Genomic DNA, 25,419 nt, shown 5'->3' on the forward strand with positions numbered 1-25,419 from the left:
CCTATTGAACATTCGACACCGTCAGATCATCAGTGGGATTCGCGATTCGCGTAAATATCCCTGTACATACACACAGATATTTGTAGTTGATTCATCGAGCTTCTAGCACGAATATCGTCCCCAAAGCCAGGTTCATTGACGGGAACACGTACTGAGAAGACAGACGAACGAATAATGGCTACAGAAGGAAGCGCGAACGCCGGCACAATTTTGGAGAAACTTGGCTTGAAGCCGATCACAAAATGTAGCCTCGCAAAATTCTATGTTCCGGCTTTCGGTGTTGGTTCGTACACCGCGTTGTCGATCAACGTGATGAATCCGAGTCTTGTCGTAAGGTAAGACAATCAGGATTTCGTTGTACCTAGAAAACATTAACCTCCGTCGTTACGCTCCAATGTATTATTTGCCGTGGAATGTTACGTAATATCGCGCAGTGAACATCTCTACACGGCAATAAATTTCTTGAATAATCGAGAAATTTGAATCCTGTTTTATTGTTCGATTCATTGATTAAGAACAATTAAGTTAAATGGAGTAACTGGTCACCTAGATTAGGATTCATGACAACCAATAATTCATGTTGAGCCTGATAAGATACACGTGCAACGGTAGTTGTAGCTTCTGAGGAAGGACGGGATAAAAGCTGCAACGGTATTTGTATAATTATTTATTAATTACGTCAGTTAATCTTTTGTCAACCATGTTCCCTCGGTTCGCAATTTTTTAAAGTATTCGAAAATAGTTCGAACAAAATTGAGGAATTTAAAGTTCATGTGTGTATTTCATGTTATATTTATATTTTTTAATGTCTATCCTGGTGTGTTGTTACTTCTGTGTATTTATAGAGTATTCCCAAAGAAAGACATCACAAATTTTTTATTGGGTAGTGTTCTTGTTGGCATTGGCTCTTATATATATACCCGTGAACACATGAAAAGTGCACCCCAGTGTGTAAGAATCGCATACAGGTAAGCTTTTTATACACATCAGATTTTAATCTATCCGATGAAGCAGCTAACAAATTTTAAATAAATCTTTGACTGACCTTGTTTTGTTGATAGTTCTGCCGGTGCTGTAATGCTGAGCTTTGGATCAGTTCTAGTATGGGCAGTATTGAGATCCGTTGTACCACCTAATCCTGCCTTGTGCACAATAGCTGGTATTGGTTCTGGTCTTGCGTTCATTAAGGTTGGTTCCAGTTACCTGAGCTTCGTTGATGAGCAAATACAGAAGAAATAGATCAATAGATATTTTATAATCGTAACATCAATATGTATTTAATGCCTTCAAACTAAAATTTGCAATAATATATGCAGTAGTAGATCGGTATCAAGAATAATTGGGAAAAAAAAAGAAAACCATTATCGTGCAGAATTTTTAAATGTCTACAAATTTGTACATTTTGTATGGTCTTTGCTATATAAATGGCCAACTTCTATAGGCCCCCAGTTATGTTAAACATACTTATAAAGTATTTTTGTTCTTGTCCCTGTCAATTGTTTACAAGACTTAAAAGATCCTCGGAGATCAAAGTAAAATAAATGTTGAAACAGTGTTATTTTATTTTACATGAAACATAAACAATGAAAAAAGTGATTTTTGGAACAGAAGATACGCCTCACTTTATATGTTAATGTTACCACGAATGTATATGAAAAACGTGTGAGCCGAGTTCTTAATTTCACGAGGCTTCGTAATCTGAATGTATTTTTTTGGAACATAGAATATGTTCCTACAAATAATTAGTTAGCAATAATAGTAGTACTAGAAATGTGCAAGCTTCTTCTGAAGTCTTAATAAATGTTCCACTAGTAGGAAAGAAATTCAAAGGTTTTGTGTTACAAAAGGAAATTATGGTTATCCTCACTGTGTGGATATAATAACTGAAATTAATTTATTGTTCGAGCATTAACGTACTTTGTTTGTAAGAATTAATTTTAATGGAATCGGTGTTGCAATTTTACAAATGCACGGGAGTGCACTGAAATTGGATAAGATTGTACCAGATGTATAATAAACTCTATTGTTAAACTGGAAGTGATAAATATATCTGTTTGCCCGTAAGTGAGAAACGAAAAAAAAATTTTTGATGTTTTTGTTACTAAAGTTTTTCATTTTATTTAGTAGCTTTTATTTTTACATTACTTGCTTATGGATAAAATGTACATACAAACCAGACATACTATAGATAATAGCACTCGGACAATAAGGAGTGAACGGATGATAATAAATAATAAAGATGTAATAATAAACACATTCGTGACACACATAGTTCTCAATTCAGTAACTTACATTTGTGCAATCTTCAAAGTTAGATTCTTAATGATATTATGAGAAGTGATAATGAACTATGCGTAATATAAATTAAACATTAAAGAATTTCTCGATTATTATTAACATAAGAAATGTATTGAGAGGTACAGAATAACAATATCTTCGCTGATTTTGAAACTGAAATTAATTTAGCGATATTTAATATTGTTTTTTTTTTTTAACATTTTGTATATATATATGTGTGTATATATATATGTGTGTATATATATATGTACATGTTGTTGCTGTATCATGATTCGCTTATGTTGAAAAATACAGTTTATATTTTGTAAATCGATTCTTTGGGTTGAAAAAATAATGTGTTTGTTTCTTAAAATATGTTTGTATGTATTAGATTTGTATACGCGCGATTTGTATACGAATTCGATATGACGAATATGATGCAAATGGAATTGAAAACATTTGTAGAATGTTGTTTTGCATGTTTTCGCCTGGCCTCCATTGTCTCCGCATCAATAAGAACGTACGTATTATCATTCCGGGTGACACGCGAGCTATTATTTCACAAAGAAAACGGCAGCACACGTATATATGCTATTTGTAAATATTTAAATTTGTTACAATCCGGTTGTGTACACGATCTTCCTCAGAAGGAAAGAATTCAATACTCGATGATCGTAAACCATACGTTTCATTCTATTATACTATCATGCAATATGCATATATTATATGTGCTTGTTTTTAAATATCCATAGAAACAATTAAGATACGTGTTCCTAATTACAGTATAAAAGATAGTAATCAACATGGTTATACCATAGAGTCTATATTACATAAAAAAGAAGAATAAGTAACGCGATTTCATGTTGTCGCCGTGGATCGTATCACATTGTATACCGTCCTTAAAAGTAATGACAATTTGTTTTCCTCGCACTATGTTTTCATATATAGTTCATTTTTTGTTATCGTAACTCACAAATGTCCTTTGGGGTGTCTTTTCAGTATCTTAAGATTAACGTGACACATAATAACAACACGCCGAGCGCGAGTATTATTTTTAAACGGTGTGAGACATTCCAATATTTCTAATATTCGAGACTTAGTTGGAGCCGCAACGCTTTAAATTTTGTTTCCAACAAACTATTTTAATTCGTCGCAATTTTTTAGGATGGTAGTATAATATTTACAATTAAAATATAAATTTATGTCTCCGCGATCGAGTGACAATTAAATCCAACCGCCATCAATCACGTGACCAATTTACCGGAACTCCAACTTGAGTCTCGCCGAGCATTCGGAACCGAAATTTCTCGGACGCAATTTTCGCGCTCGAATATGTCTCTCACTTTTAAAAATGGAAGTTTTTCATAATACTGTCTTTCATCCGTCGATCGAGACTTTCCTTTCACCCTGTCATGCCAAGTTTTCCCGATAAATTGTCGGTGTACACTAAGTAGGCGCAATTGATATCCCCGAAAAGTAAGTACCGATCGAGTGACATCTATCTCTCGGAGGAACTATTTGGCGCCACTATTTAGGCAGGCAAATTTTTTAGCTACGATCCACGTGAGATGTTTCGTTTCTCGCGCGAACACCAGATATCGGGCTCTTCATCGTCGAGGACAGATAGTTGCTTACAGCTTCCGTTACATTCTCTGCCATTCGGTCGATGGTACCAGTAAGTATTTTCTCACTATTCTTCAAATGCTCGTGGGAATCCGACTCGTGATCGTGATTGTCTTCGTGGTGATCCTTTTGGTTATGCTCGCCCGAGTGACTGTGGTTATGAGAATGCGAGTGGGAATGTGCCGCTGTAAAAACAAAAGTGTGTTTTGAATTATCCGCTATTAATCGACTCTGACACGCGATCACCGACAGTCGTCGACACCGGATGTATCAACGAGCTAAAGCATTTGATCATGTTTAGTTTAAACCTCTAAATTAACCTTAATTAATTTAAACATTTCGTTTGTACGAATGCTCCAGCAATATTCTGGATATTTACAGTTGCTTGGCAACTAAGAAGATACGATCGGCATTAACTACAAGATAAGCGAATCTGTGTGTAACATTCTTTCGCTGGAATCTTCGGTTTACATCGTCGATAAAACAGAGACTATTTTCAAGACCGATGATACTCGAAACGTCAATATTTAAATAAATGCTCCTGGGCTTTAGAAGACAGCGTTATCGTTTGCTCAATGGCACGATCTTTATCTTATTTTTATAAGGTCAATGATTAAGAATGAAGGAAAAATTTAGTCGATAAGACACACGTATTTGTAACAACAATTCGATAAGGAAATAAATATTTTGCGATACTTTTGATTATCGATTCGTGACCTAATCGGTGTTAGTTGACCAAAATAGAACGTGTAAGGTAAGTAATGTCCAAGTTACTTTCTTCAAACTACTGTCTACGGGCTTTAGAAATATGAAACTGATTTTACAGGACCAATCGAAGTTGAGTTGGCTGACAGAATGTAAACAATACACATGAATGGTAAGATAGGCCAGCATGTTTGTTATGTTTCGTTTCTTCTTGAATCGAATAGTATGCTGTTTAGATTCACGTGTACTTACGTACACCTCCGAGCGGCGACGCACTATGAAATCAAATTGTATAACGGACGGGTACCACAAAAGCCGGCTGTCATTACGAAAGCCTTCCTTTCTAGGTCTCTCCCGAGCCTAGACCTCTCTCGAGCAATCCGTTCGCTGTTATTAAGCCGGGCAAGAAACGCATTCCGGGCGACCAATGACTGTGCACTTAATCGGCCATGATAAAGACCCCGTGCACCGTGACAATTTCAGACGACAACCGCAGAAGACGCTTATTTGCGCCGATGAAATCCGCGGGAAACCTTCTCGAATTTACGGCGCGGAACGGTACGACGATTCAACGCGAGTGCTCTTCAGATCCAATCGTAATGGTACTTGGACATGTGATAAGTTACGGTCGTCACGAATACTTGGCTAAACGAACGAAATTGATCTTTTGTTCAGAATTCTATGTTACCCGAGGCAATACATCAACATGCCGGGGATATTTCAAGGTCGCCGATCGTCTTTTCAGAGACCGCTTCGCGGTTTCATGGTGCGCAAATTTTCGCGATGAATTCTAGGTGATCGATATTTTCAAATCCTGTTATTTATCTATTGTTTTAAGCATCGACGTTTCATTACTTTACCAATTGTTTCAGGTATCGATGTTTTACGATTTCTTGTATTCAATAAGTTTTTTCCACGAATTGGAAGGCGATTCAAATTCAAAATTGGTCGGAGACATGCAACGTCCGGCCGTCGTGTCCAACGTACAGCTGTCATAATATCACGTACTTTTCGCGAATTAATAGGTTAATAGGTACATCCGAGTTTGATTGTAGCAATCCGAGCCGCAATAATTCTTCTGCAAACGAAATCGCTACCCGAATAATTCTTACCGGCCTGTGCGTGTGCTGTAACGCACAGACGCGATACGAATAATTTTCGCCGCGATATTCAATTATACGCGCACGATCTATCGTAGTCGTTAGCGTAATTGCAATTGAGCTATCTCGCGCACGTATGTCCTGTGAGTTTGTTCGTCGAGTAACAGGGAAAGGGAGGAAAATAAAGGAAACGATAAACCGGCCGGCGTGCGTGCGCGTACGCGTCGAGAGAGGATGGGGATAGAGAAGTCAATCTGTAAATTCTCGTAATCAGATGCGTAGACGGGGTTAAAGTCTCTTTAAAGGGAACTAGCACGCAAACTACCTCCGTTGTTCTGCGCGAACGTTGGCGTATTGCGTGAAGAACGGTCACTGACCAAACTCCGCGAATCCGTTTCGTACTTCCGGCGTTGCTCCACGATTCAGCGAGGATTAGCACATTTATCTCGATAGATCGAAATCTCAGTTTGTTAACGGTGAAAACGTTGCGACGAGTTTCGAGATAGCCTCTGCGATTCGGCCCCCTTTGATAGATTGGGAGTATCGAAGGAGGAACGCGACGCGCGGGAGAGCCAACCGGCTGAAAAATAACGCTGCATGCAAGTTGCGCAATGACCAATACAATTTCTGTCCCGTTATAGCGAACGGTGTCGCATCTTGAGTATGGAAGTTCGATTACGAAATGCTTTCTCTTATCGCTGCGATTAACCGAGTCTATACTTTTTTCAGCGATAAACGATAGCAAAGACCAGCGCTTCCGTCGCTACAAAAAAAAAAAACGAAGATTGAAAATAGTTTGGATAAACGATTTCAAGTTGTTGCGACGAGTTTATGGCTCGTGAAAAGATATCGGATTTGTTTTGCCAGAGGATCAGTTCCGCCGAGCCATGGCATTCGTGGCCGTGACTTTTTGGACGTCGTTACTGGGTTGTTCGTCAAATCGATAGACGTTTCCACGAGCTCGAGTAACACGTGGGAGGTGATTGCATCAAGGACGTACCTGCGATAGGTTTGCACCGAGGATGGATGCGGGAAGGAGGGACGAGAAACCTGCCAAAATGTTCTTTAATCGCTGCCGATACGGCGGGGTGATTGGGCCGGTTGACTGACAGCTTGGAAGAGTTACTATGAACCGAATGCTAGATATTCTTCTTGTCAACGGTGACAAGTTCGAAACAACTAATTCCCTACACAGTTGGCTATGCTACATCTCCAAGCAGTTATTATTTCGCGGAATGACCTACAGTTTTTCTGAGAAAGTTATACTGGGACTATTCAGATAATAATTTTAGTAGCTGCGAAAGTGTGGACGCTTTATGGCCGGATCATGAGATCCCACTTTCTCGAGCAGTCGTCCGATGACCTGTACTCTAAGAGCAAGAGAACGATACATGAAAGTCAGCTGCCTTCGGTGACCATTAGATCTCGCAATCAACAAGAACGTAACGAGAGAGATTATCAAAGCCTTGGCGAGAGCAAAGTTTATCGGTAAATTCGTTACGGCCGGAAGACACTCACTGGCGATTTGTAGGCCCAACATCAGCATGAACCCGACGATTATGGCCATCAACTGTAAGAGCCCACTTTTCTCGTTAGCTCTCTCGCGTGCCAGAACCTCGAAGAAAACCACGTACAGCAGCGTTCCGGCAGCCATTCCTTGGAGAATCGTGGGCGTGGGCCCTAGATTCTCGCTGTCGTTCTTGAAATGGCCCAGCGCGAGTCCCACAGCTATTCCGATGGGGGTTACCATGGAGAATATCGTGAGGTACCCCAATGTGGTTCTAGTGGACGCTCCGGCAACGTACAACTCCATGCCGACGCAGAAGGCGATGACCAATTTATGGGTAGCAATAGCTGCGGCTAGATAAACAACCGACGCTAACGATGGCTCTAAGCCTACCGCCAATCCCTCGAAAATGGCGTGAAACGATAACGCCAGGACAGTCAAGAGTCCCTGGACCGACGTATTCTTGGTCATCACGTGCTTATGCTCGTGGTGCTTGGCTCTGGGATAATTGTTCAAGTCGGCAACAGAGGAGGAGTGTCTGTGATCAGAATGTTGCCGTTCCGAGGTGGAGGAGAGTCCCGTTGGCGAGGACAAAACGAAGATGGCAGGTAAAGTTTTGTCCTGCTTGCTATCCTGGAGATCGTCCAGATGGTGGGTGGACCTTATACTGGAGTCAATGTCCTCAGTATCCTCGATGTCCTCTTTCCAGGTCGACCTGGTCGTCGTCGACACCGTGGTCGTGGATCCTGTGTACATCACAGCCGATGCGCCCGACTGGTTGTTGTTGCATCTGCGTACCGACACAGTTCGGTACAGCAGAGCCTCAGAGGACTCGGGCTTTCCTGTGAGTGCCGCGTGCACAGCTTCTTCGACGAAGTAGACCAAGAAAAAGCCGCCGCAGAACAGTAACTCCGACAGACTCAACGTGCCCAACGTTGGCAGCTGATCGTTCGATTGATGGCGCTCCACGCTGCTGCGCACTTCCGGCGCCAGGTGCAAGAAGGTTGTGAACAGCAAGACACCGCCGCCGAAACAGAGCAGGAGGGACGTGTACAGACCCTAGGGGAGCAGGACATGTACCAATTTTTTGCGAACGAGCTGTTCGGAAAACTATCAAGGAAGATCTCCTGACCGCAAGGACATTAAGGAATCTCACAACGTTTCTGGAAAAAGCATCTGACCGAAGTAACTGAGCTATTAGAGTCTGCAGCTGTCTGTAGATGTTGAAGAAACTTTTGACAACTTTTGCGGCTGCCTTAAGTACATTTTTATATTTTTTGGCAATTTAATAAACAGGAACCCTATTGATGCGTAAAATGTTTCAGATTCTACTTTTAATGGAATTGCAGGATTACTATTCGTCAGTGTACCTATCTAACGCAGGAAGCTTTTCTGAAGACGCTGCAACTTCGATCAAATACTTTCTCGAAAAAACGATATTGCGTTTCGCAAACTCAAATGGAACCTCGAGTGGTCAGTGTTTTAAAACTAAGTAAGTTAACCAGGAAAGTAACTCGAAAACAAGTTAGTCCGGTGTTTAACGTAATGACTCACTTTTTCTCGTACACGTCACTTGTTATACCAGTCGAGGATCTATTTACGAAACGTTCGACTCGATAAGGGAAACTAATGGAAGTGTCGCGAACGTACTTGCGAGTCCGCGGACGTGGTTGCGGTGCTGGAACCAAACGCGTTCGAGACCGACGTGGACGTGCAAGTGCTGGAATTGCTTGAAATACCGCGGTGTCGTTTTTGACGATGATTCATCCTGTACCGTCCAACGATCAGCGGTAGCATACCGAGGATCAGAGACCCGAATCCGAGGCCCACCATAGCACCAATCTTCGCTACCAGCAGAATCGTGGACGGGTTTGCTTCCTCCATTTTGTTCCTACTTTTTCTACCTTTAAACTAGATACCACCTAAAAAGCCTCTTCCAGAAACTAGTTCCTTCAAAGTCCGTCTCTTCACGAATTTCACCACTTCACTACGTCCTTCTTCCTCTCGTCTTCCTCAATTGTCATCGCGACCATCTAGCTCCGTGGTTTCATCGATGCTTTGTTCCTGTCGTTCCCCGTTTGATCAGGTGATCGATGCAGCTACTTTTTCACTTGACACGCACCGAGGACTCGTCGACGAATGATTCTCGGGGAAAGGGACCGGTGAAGGTGCGCGATCTGACCTGTCTAGGTATAAATATCCTTTCGAGGTACGCAGGAAAGATCGAAGAGGGTCAAAATCCTCGCCGCACGGCCCTAACAAAGAAGATTAAGATCCCGTTCATTCGCTGAAGGAAAAATTCCTCGGAAGCGTTTCGGACCACGCTCCATTCACACTTTCCAAAAAGGAAAAGTGGAATATTGCGACACGTGTGTGGTTCCGCTCGCTTGGATCCAGGACAAGCGATCTCGCTCTCGACACGAATGCATCGCCGCAATGCTCTTGCGCTCCTGGCTTTAATCCGCGAATAAAATTGCTCGGGATTTCACCGCGATCGTGAAGATTCGAATGCGGCAGATTTTAAACTGCCTAATAAGAAGCTCGACACACTCCGGTGCTCGATTAAGATAAAATCAGTCGACGGAACAGAGATTTAATCTTGCGATATTGGCGACACCGGTAATTGTATTACCGGATCCAATGTAGATCCTGCTTAGATTCCACGTGGATTCAGCCTCGTCAAGGACACGTTTAATTTTAGACCGATTCCTTGCGGCTACGAGATCACTCTCTCTAGTATTATGCTAATGATTGTTTCGACGAACTATCGGCTACTCGAAGAGTGTGCGACTAACCGGAAAATGATGTCTTTAGAAAAAAATTGTCCTGCAATGGCGAGCGAAAGTGGACTGAAATGGAGATCGGCAGAGATCTATATTCTGAAAGAAATCCTGACGGAATTTCATCGAAAAAGACAACTTTCCAAAGTTTCTCTTTTGATGACGCCGAAAAGAATCGAATGGATAAATTTCGGGGAAATCCCACCACAATGAGGGTACCAGCCGAAAGAACAATAGTCATTCCAGTGATAGGACACTATGAATTATGACGCGGTATTATCGTAGCTTGAATTAACCGGTAATTCAATCTTTTTGCAGGTAATGTTCCTTGGAACATGTTGAGGACGAGTAAGCTGTTAAGAGGAGACGCTACAGAAGTTCACGAATAGGATAAAACAACAATTACGAAATGGGCCAACAAAAAATCAAGTTTATCCTGCTGTCATTCCTGCGATCCCCACAAAGGACTGCTAAACAAAGGCCTGAGGCGAGCCTGCATCAGCGGGCAATTATACTAATTACAAAAGCGCCTCGAGCACGCAGACGTTGGTCTTCGCGAGGCACTGCACTCACCGCTCTCACAAAGAGTGTCAAAACAATATTCGCCGATAAACTATACTCGAAGCAACTATACTTGAGAGACGACACGTGTCATCTCTTCAAGATTGATCCTCGTGGTATCACAGCAAGATCGTTCGTTGAACGAACCGGAGGACTTTTCGCGAGAGTGAAATGAACACTGCGGACTGTTTCGAAGCAATTATAGTTTCGAACGCATGCTCGGCAACGACGATGCACGCGAACCGATAGCACTACCCGCGCGCCCGGCACTCGGTCAGTTTCTCTATTTCGAGGGAACTGGAAGATCTCGACAGAAGCTCCGCAAACTATGTGATCTGAGGAACGGTAGTTCCACGCGGTGCGACGGTGAATCCGATACTCCGGGGCTGGTTGGGGACTCGGCTCGATCCCCTCGCGTCTTACATAGTTCAAGCCGAATCGTTTCCTGCTGTCTTCCCCTTCCATGACATAGCTTCCCTACCAACCTACTCGTTCTCTCCTTCCCCTGGCCGTCGACTCTCATTGTATGCGCTCACGTAAACCGACGTGAATGCTGTTATAATGATTATTGCCTGCACGCCCCATAAACTTCCTATTAGCTCCGTAAAAATTCGAACAGTTTCGAAACTGATCCGGCTGTTCCCACTTGCAGTTATCTGACTGAATTGCAGAAGAGTTTTCCATTGGGTTTCGATAACTTCTAATGGTCTTTTCTAACTCCTAACGCTAAACTCACCATGAACGTGACACATTTCTCTTTCTATAAATATTAAAATGAATTGTATCGGGTATTTTCAACTATTCAAGAGCTTTTGTAACTTGCCGTTTGCGCCGTAACATTATCAAAAAGTGTACTCATTCAGAGATAAACCGTGGTCAGTTTAGACCTCCTTGGCCCATATGAACGTTCAATAGAATATCAAATAGCTGCAACTCCATTAGCGAGACCTACTTTCCGTGTGCTCGCTAAACCGGTGACAAGCGATCCGCAAACAACCAATCACCGATTACGCATAATAACGCGAAAAGAGAAAATTTCATTCTATAATAGCGGACGTTGCATGCGCTTCGATGTAACTAGATAATGACAGCGGTAGACAAAAAGAAGCAGCAACTCCCGAGTACATATTACGTAGCAGTATCACTGAACTTTCAGCGGGTGTTGATTGTTTTTCATCGATTTCGCTGATCGATCAGCACACGTGTTTCTGGGAACCGATGGAACGTCAATGTTCCATTGTAAATTCCAGCGAATGACAATGTGCGCAATCTCGTGTTGTATTGGGGGCGGGCAGCGCTGCTGAGTATTTGTTTATTTAAGGGAAGCGATAGCTTGTTATGATCCATGCCTCCTGGATAATATATGTCCTTGCTCGGACAGAAGAGGCAAGAGTAATCTGTATGAGCATACTTTGCAATTGTAAATATTTGTTTATCCAAAGCATTTCTTGACCTTCAAATAATTTGATTAAACAACGTTAGTTGAAATTCGACCGAATTTGCAATTCCCATTAAAATGTCTCAAGTCGACCATGAATTATTCGTGCACACGAATAAATACATATGGCTGATTTCACGGTGAAAGGCTCTGTGGTAATGGTCACGCAGACTCGACTCATTCGTGCAGAAAAAGTTTCGCTACCAGGAATAGTGAGCGCCTCACATGATCCTGTCGGTTTTTAGGTAACCGAACTATAGTACTCGAGCAGAATAATTTATTTGTGTGTCTCGAGAAGGTTCTGACGAAGTTTTCCAATAACATACATGCCGCAAGTAAACACGGTAGATAATTTATGATTTATGCGCACCAATGTATTCTATTTTATTGCTCGAAGTAATTCCATGACGGCTTTAATTGGAATATTGTACCATTGGCAATGGTGTAGAGATACTCGAAAAGTAAATTGCAAGTTCACGTTCCCGACAACTTTGTTTGTGATGATCATAATTGCAAGCACTAAGAAAAAAAGAGCGAAGTGAAAATATTATGAAATGCTGAGTCGTGAAATTAATTGCTGATCATTTTTTTCTATGGATGAAATTGTTGATTACTGTTTATAGTTGATCTACTAATGTTCCGTCGTCAGAATGAGAAAAGATGACTGGGAAACATTTGTTCCCTAGTTTTCCTTGTATACACTCGTTTTCTTGGATTATACTATCGCGGCCGTTGCCCTGGATGTCAGCTTTCTCCTCGACTTTGTTTAAAATCGCGTGCTTTGTCTACAGATAACTGACTATTGACACGCTTGTGGTTGATACACGCAGAGCGTATCAATAATTTCGTCGCGTTCGTCTCTTGAAATTATTTTAAATTATCGCGTTCTTCGCGCTCTACCGTGTTATCGGCGTATAATTCATTGCAAATTTATTGTCACGAAGTTGCTTGATTTTGTTTCAGTCTTAACGTCTCTTATTTGCTACATAATTCGGTAATCTTGTTTACCGTTCATCAGCGCGAAGGATGAATCAATACAAATTCTTTAAACTCTACCAAAGGAAACTTGTTAAATAATTTAATAATTTTTGACATCCTCTTTTGTTCGATTAACTAAAGAAAAAAGAGGTCGTCTTTCTTTTATTGTGTGGGAAAATCGACGATAATAATTTCTATTGATTCATTCGTATTTATCACGTAGAATATGTTCAATGTACTTACTCAATATTTGCAGTCCGAACATTACCAGAAATCCTAGTATAATAGATAAATACTGTTTCATGCCGGTTCTATGCTCTTGGAGGATCTCGAAGAACACGACGTAAAGTAGCGTCCCGGAAGCTAGTCCCTGCAACAGAAAATTATGTTAATTTTCCTGCTAACTGAATTTACGATACTATTTGTGACCACTACCTCGGATAATTAAATAAATTAATTCACATAGTAACGTACTACGGTGTGAACTATTTTATGGACAAGAAGTTTGCAACGAAATCTACATTCATAATCTGTGAACACCGTTGTACTGCAAGTACCCTGTCCGGAATATTTGATGAACCGCAGTTGGCTCATTAACTACTAGTTTGTATGTATTGACGAACGGAACAAGAGTTGCGGCAGTGAAGAAATATACCTGCAGCAAGACCGGAAGTATGCCACCAGCAGCGGCGCTTCCGCCACCGACCAAACCCATTCCTATGCCGATTCCCAAAGGAGAAACGACCGCGAATGTGCATACGTAGATGATCGAAAGGTATTGTCTGGTCCGGGACGCCATTAGCTCCACGCCGATGCAGAACGCAATCACAAATTTGTGGGCTGCCACCGCGGCGAACATGTACCTGCAAACAACGTAGAATACTGTAGTCTACACGCTTACAAAGTTTCATTGATCTAATTTGACCCGATGTACAGGTCGCATGGGTCATCGGTGACACGCGCTAGAAATGAAACATAGTACCAATTTTTTGTATAGTGCAGCTAAAGTACAAACGCATTAGCGGTTCAATTTTTAGTTTACGTAAGGCCGTGCGAATATGTATGAACATCTCATTGTGATTCAACCGTAAACAGCGTTCACTGTCGTTAAACGCGCTCCCATCGTCGTTTAATAACCTACCAGACATAAGAGGCTGAACTCTCCAATCCAATAGCGAGTCCTTCGAATAATTCATGCACGGATAACCCGAGAACTATTAACAATCCTCGCAGGGAGCTGACGACGAAGTCATCTTTCTCGTCCATTATGTCCGGCAAGTGGTGCGAATGGCCGTGGCTGTTGCTACAATAACGAACATACTTTTATCCCGCCGTAATTTGCATACAATTTACAACCGACACGGGCGACAACCATAACCATTCTTACACGTGAGAGTGGCCGTTGACGCAGTTCATCTGTGTTTGCCCATCCTCCACCAACTCGTTCGTACTTCTGCTGACATTCGAATTCTTCTCTCTTTCCGCTTGTTTCGCTCTCAGATGCGTGTGCACCGACTCTTCCACCAGATACATAATAAAAAATCTGAAAAAATGGAAAATTTGCAAACGATCAAGAGACGCATTTTAGTTCATTTGCAATTGAAATGATCTAACATTCTTTATTACTTGTAAATAGATCTCAAGGCGAACAAGCATTCGATCCTGTCCGCGCTTCTTCGAATCGAACGTTTCAGTACCGCCAAAACAAGAAAACCAAAATGGCGGGCAACTCGAATCTAACGTTCCCGTCGCGACTCCTCGTGTTATCGTTTCAATGGAAATTCGAAGTATCTGAACCACTTACCCGGCACAGGTAAGAGTCTCGGCCAACGAAAAACTGAGCGCTGGAAGTTTTCCGTGGCTCGTAAGATCGTCTATCCCTTCCTTTACTTCCGGCAGCATGTGAAGAAACGTGGTGCAGAAAAGCACGCCGCCGCCGAATCCGAGCAACAGGCTCACTAGTCTGGTCGATCTACCGTAACAAAATCAATTGGTCAGTATAATTCTAGCTTATCGACCCGGGTTACGTTCGTAATACGGGATTGCGTCACGGGGGTCGTCTTTGTAACGGTTACATCGCGATCGTCACGCTGATAACGGATGCGCAAACTTCACGCTCAACGTGTTTACTTTCAACGACCCACATGCAACTGGGTTATCGGTTCGGTCAGAGGGGGGTCCACACCTGTTCCGACGTTGAGGTTAATTGGGGGATTAGCGAGAAACAACAAGATGTGGATTGACTGTTCAACGGTGCAGCTAGGTCATCGGGTTACTTATCACCGAACTTATCTTCGGTTCATCCAGACGGACAATTTGAAATCATCTCGCTGTTACCCGGTTGGTACTAATTTCCTAGACGATTAGGATCAGTGTTAGGATCTATTCTGGAGTAAAGTTTGACATCGGAAGCTTAAAGGTTAGCTATTTTGTCGGGAAAAGATAAGAAGTGGCAGTGGAACAGAAATAGTGATACGTGCCTTGGATTCGTGGCGCTAACGGTATTCCATTTCAAACACTTCGCTAGTTGCATCGGCAGAATGCCCATACACGTGCTGACTATGCACAAGATAGCCATAGTGACGCCTTTCGCGATCAGTACCCTAGATATGTCATCGTGATCGTCATCGTGGTGGTGGTCATCGTGGTCGTGGTCATCGTGGTCGTGACCATCGTGGTAAGAATCCACCTGAGACATCAGTCGTCTCATGAACCAATTAGTCTCCGCAGGTGACATGGTTCCTTTCTCGGCGGTTGAGCTCTCCTGAAACCGGCGAATTTTTAAAAAAATGTTTAGGTAATTAGTTGGGAAGCAGGCTGTTGTTGGGTCTTATGTAAACAAATTCATAAACGTTCAGAAAAACCTACGATATTTTTCATTTATTTATGGTTTTTTCAGGTCGAAAATAAGTTTCTCGAACTAAGTAAAAAGGCTTGTTGTTATCCTAGATGTCGCATGCGGCGCGCGTAAGATTAAAAATTCTCTATTAAACTAGTAGAGGTTGAATCGAAGTAATACAGGTAGGTGTCGGCGTAAAGTACTGCGAAGAACAAAGCGTTATCAATCGTTTCACACGTCGGTAATATCGTGACGCACAAGATACGTCTAATAAGAAATCGTGCTGTAATCCCTGTACGAGCAACATAGTCTACAATCACATTTCCATCGGTTTTCCACGTATTTGGCCTCGTGGACCTGTAAAATATATTACTAAAACTTTGAAACTACGATTACGATCCTTGGTAAGTACATCACGCTCGGAAACAAAGAATTCTCTTTTATCTGATCGACATCTGATTCACGCTTTATCGGTCTCCTCGAGGCTTTATTTTATCGACTGTTGAAGGATTGATTGTTTGCATTATATGTTTTTACGAAGCACCGTGAAATTAACCGGTGTGAACGTAGCAATAGTCGTATAAGTCCTTCCACGATCGTAAACCCGGAAGATCGTAAAACATTTGTTTAACTTGCAGCAACGCAGTGATTCGAGAATTTACGTGGGCACTAGTGGTATGAGGGACGCCAAAATTTATTTACCGGCAGTAATAAATGCCGTTTTAAAACCATCGATACCGAAGGTTGAAGCTTAGTAATTTCACGAGCGAACCAACAAGTTCCCGTTGCTTTAGAAATAATGCCCGAAATATTTTAGTGAAACGACATCAAGTACGGAGATATTGAATCAGGCATCAATAACGTGTACGTTTCATAATCTGAAATAGATCTATTGAACGCAAGATATCTCGAAACGAATAGATAAAATGGTCGACTACCATCGGAACGTCTACGCGTACAATTCTAAGAAACACGAGAAAAACTTCCATTAGGAGAAGAAAAAATTGTAATTAATATGATTTCGTTTAAGATTGTCGGATTTATATCTTTGTTGGAATGTGCAGATGCAACAAGACGCCTGATTCACAGAGACAGTTATTGAATTACCACCGCGATAATGTAAAATCAACAAAACTTCAGTCTCACTTTAATACCGAGATAAAGTGTAATCCACGCTACGAACGACTGCAACCTACTTGAATGAAACTATAGGCGACTCCGTTCTATATCTGAAATTCAAAATTTCAAATGTCCGTGGATCCGATAATCGGTCAGACATACGGCTCCCTTCAGATCGTTGCCAACAAAATTCGTAAGTTCTTGAACATAGCACCATATGCCGCATATCGATACTAATTCAAAACTTCACGGTATTCAAATTTCCTTCGCGCTTTCTACTTTGTCGCCTACATGTGTTTGAATTCAAATCAATGGAGAAACATTCAATTCTACGAATTATGAATCAACAGTACTGGGTGGGTTAAACCTTGTAGGCACTTCCAATTTTTTTTTTCATAATTTCGTGATTCACCATGAACTTGTTATATTCAAGTATCTGTAATGAAAATGTATAAATTCGGTAATCTTAGTGTTTTAAAATTTGTGTGATACGTATTCATGTAATGTTTAATTGTATTAGAAATTTCACTCTAATGTTCCACTATATTGTTGATAATACCTCTAGAAACTTGAATGGGTCGCGACACCTGTTCGCTTCGTCTGATATTATCCAGCTGGGAAGAGACTTCAGATATCAGTTACGAACGCTGTAGTCGGCGCACTACCGATTGTCTAATTTTTTTACCGGGAGTCCAATTCGTATATATAGACTGGGAGCAGTCACGGTATCGCCGTTTCATGATCGTTGAAGTCACCAACTTGCGATAAGGTTTTTACTCGTCGGGGAGGAATAGCCAGTGAGTGAACACCTTCAGTTATCACCTAATAATAATTCCTTAGTGGAGGGATGCCGTGATGCATGTGATCGATTTCAGAATGGAAAATATTTCAACTCTTTGGATCGCGCAGTAATCAACTTTGAAAACAAGAAGATGGCCATTTAGATCGTAGCCATCTCTTAGTTTTCGTTTACTTTACCCCTTGTGAAATTGATGTCGGTATCAGTTACCATTATTAATTATCTAATAATCTCATAGAACCTGATACTTCTAAATTATTATTCCTGATTAAGCTTATGATGTCTGCATTACAATTCGTAATGGCTATTATCGGTTCCGCCATAGACAAAATTATTAGATAGATTATTTTTTTAATGAATGATCCTTAATTTTGATTTTAGGCATCAAACTTAAATACTACTATTTCGAAGAAACATTTGAGTGCAGTCCTCCGTTTGATAATTACTAAGAAAGACTGGATAATTAAACGACTGGACCTACTTCCCATCATGATAGAAGCTTGAACTGATAAAATTCGTTATTTGACTGTTTCAAGCATCTCAGTTAATATACAACGCGATAAGAAAGCGGAAGCTCAAAGATCACGAGGTTACCGAAAATAACGAAAACATGTATGAAAAATATATCGATCATGATCTTACAATCGGAAAGTTCCAAGAATATATTTCGTCCATATCTATTCGACAGCATAATCTGTTAAATAGTATACAGGAAGTTTGTTACACATTTCAATCGTCCGATGATAAATTAAGAAATTTCAAAGTTTGTTCTCAAGGAGATTGTGCCGACATCTGAGCCAACTGGCAGGTCCTGGCACGTCTGTTGCTAATTACAGGAGAGTCAGAACGTATTGTTGCCACGATTCCCTATTGAAATGTAAATTTGTCGAGACGAGACGGTACCAGCCATCGTTCCAGCGTTTTCACTGTTCTTCGACTGAAACCGATCGACTCGAACACACTCGTTAAAAACGGGAACAGACTGAAGGGGCGTCGAGAACGAATGGTACTACACAGTACCGAGTACAGAATACAGTGAAAGTATGCTCGCTATGCTCCTTCGGCAAAGGAAAGAAGAAAAGGGGGGAGGATCGACTTTTGCGCGTTTACCCCAAGGTAAACGGCAACATAGTTGACCGAGGCGAGTGTTCGATTATTATCGTTTCAACACTGCTACTGAACAAAGCTAAAATTCAACGAAACCATCGTCTCCGAGAACTGTGTCGAAACCAATCTGCATCGTCCATTTTTTTCTTTATAAATATTCTCGGACCTCTACTCGTCCTTCGTCCTACTTTTTACAAAAGAATCGACGCAGATTTGCAAAAGATCCGCACTTATTACGATTGCTGCAGCTTCAAGCTTTCAGAAACGTTGATGCAAGCTTTAATCCCTTTATGTCTCTAATAGGGGAAATACGATTATGATGATTTAACTGATACAAGCCGAGTTCCCACGCCATGCTGCTTTCATTGCACAAGATCCAGCAACAGAATCTGCGCACTAGTACCGTTCGAAATCGGGCAATTTCGTCTTCGGGTAGGCATCGAACATAATATTTTTTACCGATATCGATATCTAAAATTCGTTATTCAGTAATCGAGTTGCGAGATCAAACGAACGTTTCTCGAACGCAGTCGCTGCGTGTATCTTCACCGGTATTTACGTTCCATCCCAGACTTTCCACTTGTGCATACATGTAACGCAACTAGAGTAAACAGTTTTGTAACTTTTAATCGATTCTTGATTTCTTTGTTTCTACAGTGCGAACGTAAGCGCCAAAGACTTCCAGTATTTGCAGAAAAACAAACTATTTTTCTTATCAGACTGTTACAAGACCATTAATTTTCTAGGTGAAGCACGGATACAGCTTGTATTTATCCACTGGAATGAATACTGATTTCTTAGATGGATTTTAAGAACTGAAAACGACAATTTCTGAATCACTACCCTACAATTTATTGGCTACTGGTAATAAGGAAAATATCATGGCATACCAGTGAGTTTTCTGTAACTAATAAGGAAACACTAGAAGTGACAGAATTTTATGTCGAATTTAAAATTCACTGTTCAAGATATTTCTGACGCTAACAGTAGTTCCATCGGCCACCAAATGATTCTTGAGAACAACGGTTGACCGTATTCTCTCAGGTCTGCTTTTTCGACAAATTCAAAGCATTCTTTCTTTTGCAGTACCATTGTGACAGACAGTCTGGCAGAAGTCGCATTGACGAGTCCTGTCGGAGAATCAGTGATCAGTTGTTGAAGTGGGTGTCGTGACTACCGGTCGCAAACATGTCCGCGAAACCAGTTTCGGTCGGCATAATCGTCCAAAAAATCGATTCGAACAGTAACGAGTTCCAGCGTTTTTCCCGTAATTTGCACTCTTGGGATTCCCATCACAGCGGACCCCTTTCATCGCGACGATGGTCCGTGGGCCAAGCATGCGATAACGGACTACTTTGCGAACTCTGTTTCGGTATAAAAATTTGTTAACAATTCAATGGTTTCCATGAAATTTGGCACTATTACTTCGAGAGAAATTAAAAATTTGATTCCAGCGATTTAGAAACAAATTAATTTTAGTCGGTTAGTAATATAGTGTAATTCCTGTATTTTACAGGGGATTAATAAAGTTTCAAAACTATTCTACATTGTATTTAAAAACAATATATAATTTAAGTAACAAGATAACAGTAAGATAATATTGCAGATATTAACCCTTATCGCTCGAACCTGCAGTAATGTTGTCAAGTTTAATTCATAAAATTTTTAAAGTGATTAGGATTGATTTTCAATAAACAAAAGATTAATTTCAGTAGCATGAAGTAATCCGCAGTCCATAGTTCAGAGAAACTATATTTAAGCTTTTTGCTGATCCGCTTGATGAACGAATTGTTCATTGCAAAAACACTTAACAGCAATCAAGATAACTGATTAATCGAAACACTTCTAACAGTTGTAAGTAATCAATGATCGATGTAGCGTTGGTCGAAGATGCGCGTTGATAAAATGAAATAGTTATACCGGTTATGGGAACGTATGGAACGATCGTTGAATATAAACGATTTTTCAGCTGACACTACAATCGATGACTAACAATGTTCTGTTCTTCTGTAGCATTTTATCAAAACCAATCAAAACCTATTGGAACACAAACCGTTTGAAACCGAGGATGATGAAAATGCTGCAACCGTGTACGAGATGAGACTAATGAATACATTCAACTACTTCCATCAAACAACAACACCGCAAAACCAACAGTCTCCACCTTCCCACCAATTAAAAAATCTGAAAAAATCCCCCAAAAAGCTGATGCAAACCGGACACTTCGAAAAATGAATATCGTCGATAAAACTTGTTTAGGGTATCCATTGCGCACACATCACTGTTCGAACAGCCCCAAACAACCAATTACCTGCTGGACTATAATCGTATAATGGGGGAGAGAAATGAAATAAAAAAGAAATGAAAAAAACTCTTCTCACTTGTGTAAAAGGAACCGAACAAGTTGATCACAGAACGCGAACCGTCGACGACGTCCGAAGGCGACTAGAGTACCGGTCGCGACGAACCTTAGCGCGCTGAGTCGGATGCGTGAATGAAGAGCACGACTCCGCAGCAAGAGAGAGTAACCGGTGTGTCGATATGCCGGTGGATGGTACTTTCGTACCTGTTTCTCGGGATTCCCTAACGTATGGTACGTATGCAGCTCTCCTCGTGCTGGGGGATTCCTTGGTGACCGTCTGCTCGATCGTTCGATTCACCCTGGTCACGTGTGCGGACGTGATGTACCCGTAAATAGCGTCGTCGACACGCGGTATCCGTTTCATCCTGTTGTAATATGACTGATCATACATGGATGTCTTGGGAATGATCTACTAGATCGTAAACACCGGAAAAAACATGTGGTCTGTCACTCCTACTTTCACAAGGTGGATGATGTCTACAAGGGGTGCTTAGGGCTATTTCTTCCAATGAATAGAGTTCTTAAATTTAAATGAAAAATCTTCCATGCTACGTATTTTACGACGTATTCATATGCACAGCGGTAATCACATTTTTTTTGTACATGCTATAACTTTATGCTGAAGTTGCATCTCCAGTATTTTTATCGTTTCTATTCCGCGCGTGTTCACCTAATTATGCAATCCGCCAAGGTGACTGCTGGATCAGCTGTAACAGCCTTTTATCGGTTTTCGATTTGCTCTTCCTTTGGATCGGTATTACATCACGTGTTTCCATAAAAGTGGAGACTGCGGACTAGCAATGGAACCAAGTCTGTTAATTAACATTCATCAAGCGTTCATCAAGATTGCTAAATAGCAATGCATTAACGATTTTAATGGAAACATATAATAATGGCTTCTGGGTAACAGCGACAGATAATTGTTAAATCACGAAGGCTTTTGCATCGAGATAACTCTGAGAAAGGAAAGTGGAAGTTTTACAATGGGTTCGAGCATGCTCTGCTACGATTCAATGCTCCTGTAAGCGCAATTAACAGTGCACCTAAATGATTGTGATTGCGCTGCTCGCAAAGTGCTCGGAACCATGACAAGTTTGCTTGATTCCAATATAGTGTCCGGCTTGCGTTCTCGAATCTCGCAGAGAGAAACCACTGAACCATGGACATCGAGTATTGTTAATCCATTATGCTATATGAATGATCTATTGCAAGTATCTTTATCTGTGTTGAAATTCAAGCTTCTTTTAGTATTCCAGCGAAGGACATCATTGTCGTGACTAATCTACCTAACGATCGGGAAACACTGAATATTTATTATTAGAGATTATGAGATAATTCGTGACACAATTTTGTACGAAAACACTTTTAGAGCCTCAGTACAGATGTCCATTTTCAAGCAGATCCTCTGTATAAATCAGAAACTTCTAGTCAAATCTTTGACAAATGATTGATGCCACAGAAATTAGACGCCGGTACAAAACGAACAAGGAAAACAGTACCTACAGATTCTGTGGGAACAGAGTTTTTTAATGCTCGTTGTTCCGAGAAGAATCTCTAGCGTCAATGGGAAGCAAACGTTAAAAAAAGATATTACAAGATCCTTCTAAATTGCGTTATTTGCATGTACATTCAACAATTAAATTTCTATAAAGTTTTTTCCTGTTCGACAAATTTCTGGAAAGCCCCAAGCGTGTAGACACATTTTCTTTCAACTTTAGAGAAATCTTTGGTGCGGCGTATTGATGCACAAAAGATTAGAAGATCATTTCCGTATCTTGTTGTTTCTCAAACATACTTTTCTGCCGTCTCGAGAGAAGGAACGACTATGTAGGCAAATCGTAACCATTATGTAGCCATTTCAGGGTTAATCGAACTTGATTTCGAGCAAGCACAAGGCAGAGGCAAGCGTATGCACGGCGATCAAAAGGTTAAAACGGGAATTCCATTGAAACCAGTTAGAGCGGTGGAACGCATGAATCGGATTATCGTTGCGCTGAATGAATCATTTGCGCGGCGAGATCTGTCGATTGCGATCCAGAGATACGTCGCATCGCTGCCGTCCCATTATCTTTTTCCGTCAGCCGGCGCTGACGCGAACAAAATACAATATCACAGCGCGAACGCGGGAGACGGCGACGCAGAAGAAACCGTGAACAAAAAGGAGAGGAAATCGAGCGAGCTGTCTACCAGCCGGCGACAATTATGTTTAGAAAGCTCGAATTGTGCTAGCAAGAGTTGCTTACGTTAACGCAATCTTATCGCTGATCCATCGTGGAAGTGTTTCACGTATCGTTAACTATATTGTATATATACCAACAGTAACTTGTTATCGGCCCTTGGTTTTGCATGAGTCGTCTGTATAATTTTTTCAGAAAATTATAGTTTAACTATATACAATTCTTCTATCCACACTCTAGATCAGCTGCCCCTGAAAATGTCCAAGGTTACTGTTGGAACGGATGGCTGAAAGAAGTGCAAAACTGATTGGTAAAGAGATACTTTATCCTTTACTCTGATTCCTAAATCGTCAAAGATAACTGTCTGACGCCATCGTATAAGGAATCCAACGTTTGGAAGGATCGTAACCACCGGTCATCAATTATCTGGCAACGTTTAACGTCAATCCGCCGGTTAGATTTCGCAGTTCTGTCATTCGTTCACGAGAATTACTCATAATTATTCTATTACGATGACCGTATTCTTAGAGGACATTGCATCTGTAAAGCGCAACAATACATTCACGTCAAAATAACGGCGGGTAATGTCTGTGGAAGTCATAGCCCGCAGCACATTCTGCATTCAATCAGCAATTACACCATTATCTGTGCAAGGTGTTCCATAATAAGTAAGCAAATTCAGTGGAGAGAATTATAGACCCTATTAATAATATTTTACCTTGAAGGGCCGTCTATTGCTTATAATCACCTAAAATCACGTTAATGACTTTTAAATCGTTAATTCAAAAAGCAATTTTAGAAAACGACCATGAAGTGTCTTTGATACACTGGAGTGACCCTTTTCCAAGTGCCAAGTGACACTTTTCTCTAGAAGAAATCCTCTTTCCGTAAATAACAAAACTGCAACATTCGACTATTTTACATGGATCACCCTGTATATCAGAATGCAAAAATTTTCCATTGTTGCGGATTAAACTTATCTTGCTGTCAAGTGCCGGAATTGCGAACGGACAATCAGAAAATCGTCAACGAGTCATTCGCGCGGGAGGAATCAATTTATTCAAATACCGGGCGCCCACGCGATGCGCAATGAATCACGAGAGCCGTCAGGTACGCAACGATTACGCGCAGCGCGGAATTTCACCATCCCAAGGCACCTTGTCCAAGAGTTTTCCTCGTACAGGTCATCGTTCACGGAAGCGAGTCGTAAAACTCGATCTTCCTCCTACGGGGCCGGTTAGAAATTGCAATCTGGAAGCAGGACGGAGAAAGCGTATCACGTTCGACCTTTAACACGCCTGACCAACACACATACCTTACCAGGTTAAGTAAGATCTCAAAACGTTTAAATCTTACCTGGTTATTGTTTAATTTAGATGACAAAAACGACCTCTAACAAGCGTGTTCATATTCCAACTATTCCATTACACACCAAGTAGAGTGCAAGTGTCAAAAAAAAGAAGAAAAACAATGAGCAAGAGTTATTAAAAAAAAATACTATAATTATTGTTTGTATATTCGACAGTAACTCTTCTTGCTTTCAACAATGAGCCAATAAGATCAAGGAGGAAGTAGTTTCCTTCGCTTCCGATTACTCGTTGTGTCTCTCAGGTCGATGCACGTACAGAAGATATTTACCTTCTTGTGAGACTTTTTCCTATCATTCATTTATTTATGCAGAAATGTTGTGAATCGATGAAGTTCTTTGAGAGGTCATGAATAATTGGTGAGTGCTATAAGAAAATGATTCAGATAAATCGCCGGGTCAGGGTAGAATGGAGTATGCCATGAGAAAATATTTTGCAAGTGAGTAGTGTGCGGTTAAATGGCATTAGAAACTGAACAAGGAATGGGAAGCTCTGTTAAATGCCAAGGATGAAGGGGATTCGATGTTTTTTCTTCCCATTCTTCGTGCAGTATTGTGAGAAAGTTATGTTAACGTTCATCGAACTAGAATGGAACTCGCAAAGGATCAGCTTCGAACAATTTTATTACTGAAACAGTCTTTTGTCTGTTCTCTTCCGGGAGATACAATTGGCGGGAAAAG

General features: G+C 41.0%; 2 protein-coding genes and 1 long non-coding RNA gene across 15 annotated transcripts; 2 read left to right on the top strand and 1 right to left on the bottom strand.

The window, feature by feature from the left end:
- Positions 1–2,613, top strand: LOC144477322 (uncharacterized). The gene is made up of 3 exons (XM_078194999.1): positions 1–335; positions 846–968; positions 1,062–2,613. The coding sequence occupies exons 1-3, from the start codon at positions 175–177 to the stop codon at positions 1,237–1,239; spliced, it is 462 nt and encodes a 153-aa protein (XP_078051125.1). The 5' UTR covers positions 1–174; the 3' UTR covers positions 1,240–2,613.
- On the bottom strand, positions 2,453–21,318 carry LOC144477320 (zinc transporter ZIP3). 5 transcript variants are annotated; one of them, XM_078194996.1, is made up of 8 exons: positions 21,215–21,318; positions 15,450–15,733; positions 14,774–14,941; positions 14,357–14,512; positions 14,111–14,272; positions 13,625–13,832; positions 13,213–13,339; positions 2,453–4,085 (listed from the first exon to the last, which is right to left on the bottom strand). In XM_078194996.1, exons 2-8 carry the CDS (start codon positions 15,704–15,706, stop codon positions 3,826–3,828), a joined length of 1,338 nt encoding a protein of 445 aa, XP_078051122.1. In that variant the 5' UTR covers positions 15,707–15,733; positions 21,215–21,318; the 3' UTR covers positions 2,453–3,825. The 5 variants fall into 5 exon arrangements, with proteins under 5 accessions (XP_078051122.1, XP_078051123.1, XP_078051121.1 ...); XM_078194997.1 differs by lacking the exon at positions 21,215–21,318 and adding an exon at positions 17,487–17,572; XM_078194995.1 differs by lacking the exons at positions 13,213–13,339; positions 13,625–13,832; positions 14,111–14,272; ... (2 more) ...; positions 15,450–15,733; positions 21,215–21,318 and adding exons at positions 7,224–8,271; positions 8,863–9,398; positions 10,566–11,028.
- Positions 15,099–25,233, top strand: LOC144477323 (uncharacterized). Of its 9 annotated transcripts, XR_013495176.1 has the most exons (11): positions 15,632–15,766; positions 15,869–16,212; positions 16,447–16,551; positions 16,626–16,672; positions 16,839–17,120; positions 17,493–17,724; positions 18,108–19,265; positions 19,580–19,725; positions 19,920–20,205; positions 20,546–20,687; positions 20,847–25,233. It is a non-coding gene; the product is annotated as an uncharacterized LOC144477323 (long non-coding RNA). The 9 variants fall into 9 exon arrangements; XR_013495170.1 differs by adding an exon at positions 15,099–15,388 and having other exon boundaries at positions 15,497–15,766; positions 16,447–17,120; XR_013495168.1 differs by having other exon boundaries at positions 16,447–17,120; positions 20,847–23,825; positions 23,901–25,233.
- Positions 25,234–25,419: the final 186 nt, after the last annotated feature.

The sequence above is a fragment of the Augochlora pura genome, chromosome 11 (assembly GCF_028453695.1).
Source record: "Augochlora pura isolate Apur16 chromosome 11, APUR_v2.2.1, whole genome shotgun sequence".
NCBI lineage: Eukaryota > Metazoa > Arthropoda > Insecta > Hymenoptera > Halictidae > Augochlora > Augochlora pura.

What these genes read in the sequence shown, in the direction of transcription:
- LOC144477322 (XM_078194999.1), top strand. Translation starts at nt 175, where the DNA reads ATGGCTACAGAAGGAAGCGCGAACGCCGGCACAATTTTGGAGAAACTT. An exon ending in AATCCGAGTCTTGTCGTAAG is followed by an intron (nt 336 to 845) that starts GTAAGACAATCA and finishes GTGTATTTATAG; the next exon opens with AGTATTCCCAAAGAAAGACA. An exon ending in TGTGTAAGAATCGCATACAG is followed by an intron (nt 969 to 1,061) that starts GTAAGCTTTTTA and finishes TTTTGTTGATAG; the next exon opens with TTCTGCCGGTGCTGTAATGC.
- LOC144477320 (XM_078194995.1), bottom strand. Translation starts at nt 9,096, where the DNA reads ATGGAGGAAGCAAACCCGTCCACGATTCTGCTGGTAGCGAAGATTGGT. An exon ending in CCACGTCCGCGGACTCGCAA is followed by an intron (nt 8,272 to 8,862) that starts GTACGTTCGCGA and finishes CTGCTCCCCTAG; the next exon opens with GGTCTGTACACGTCCCTCCT. An exon ending in GTTGGGCCTACAAATCGCCA is followed by an intron (nt 4,086 to 7,223) that starts GTGAGTGTCTTC and finishes TTGTTTTTACAG; the next exon opens with CGGCACATTCCCACTCGCAT.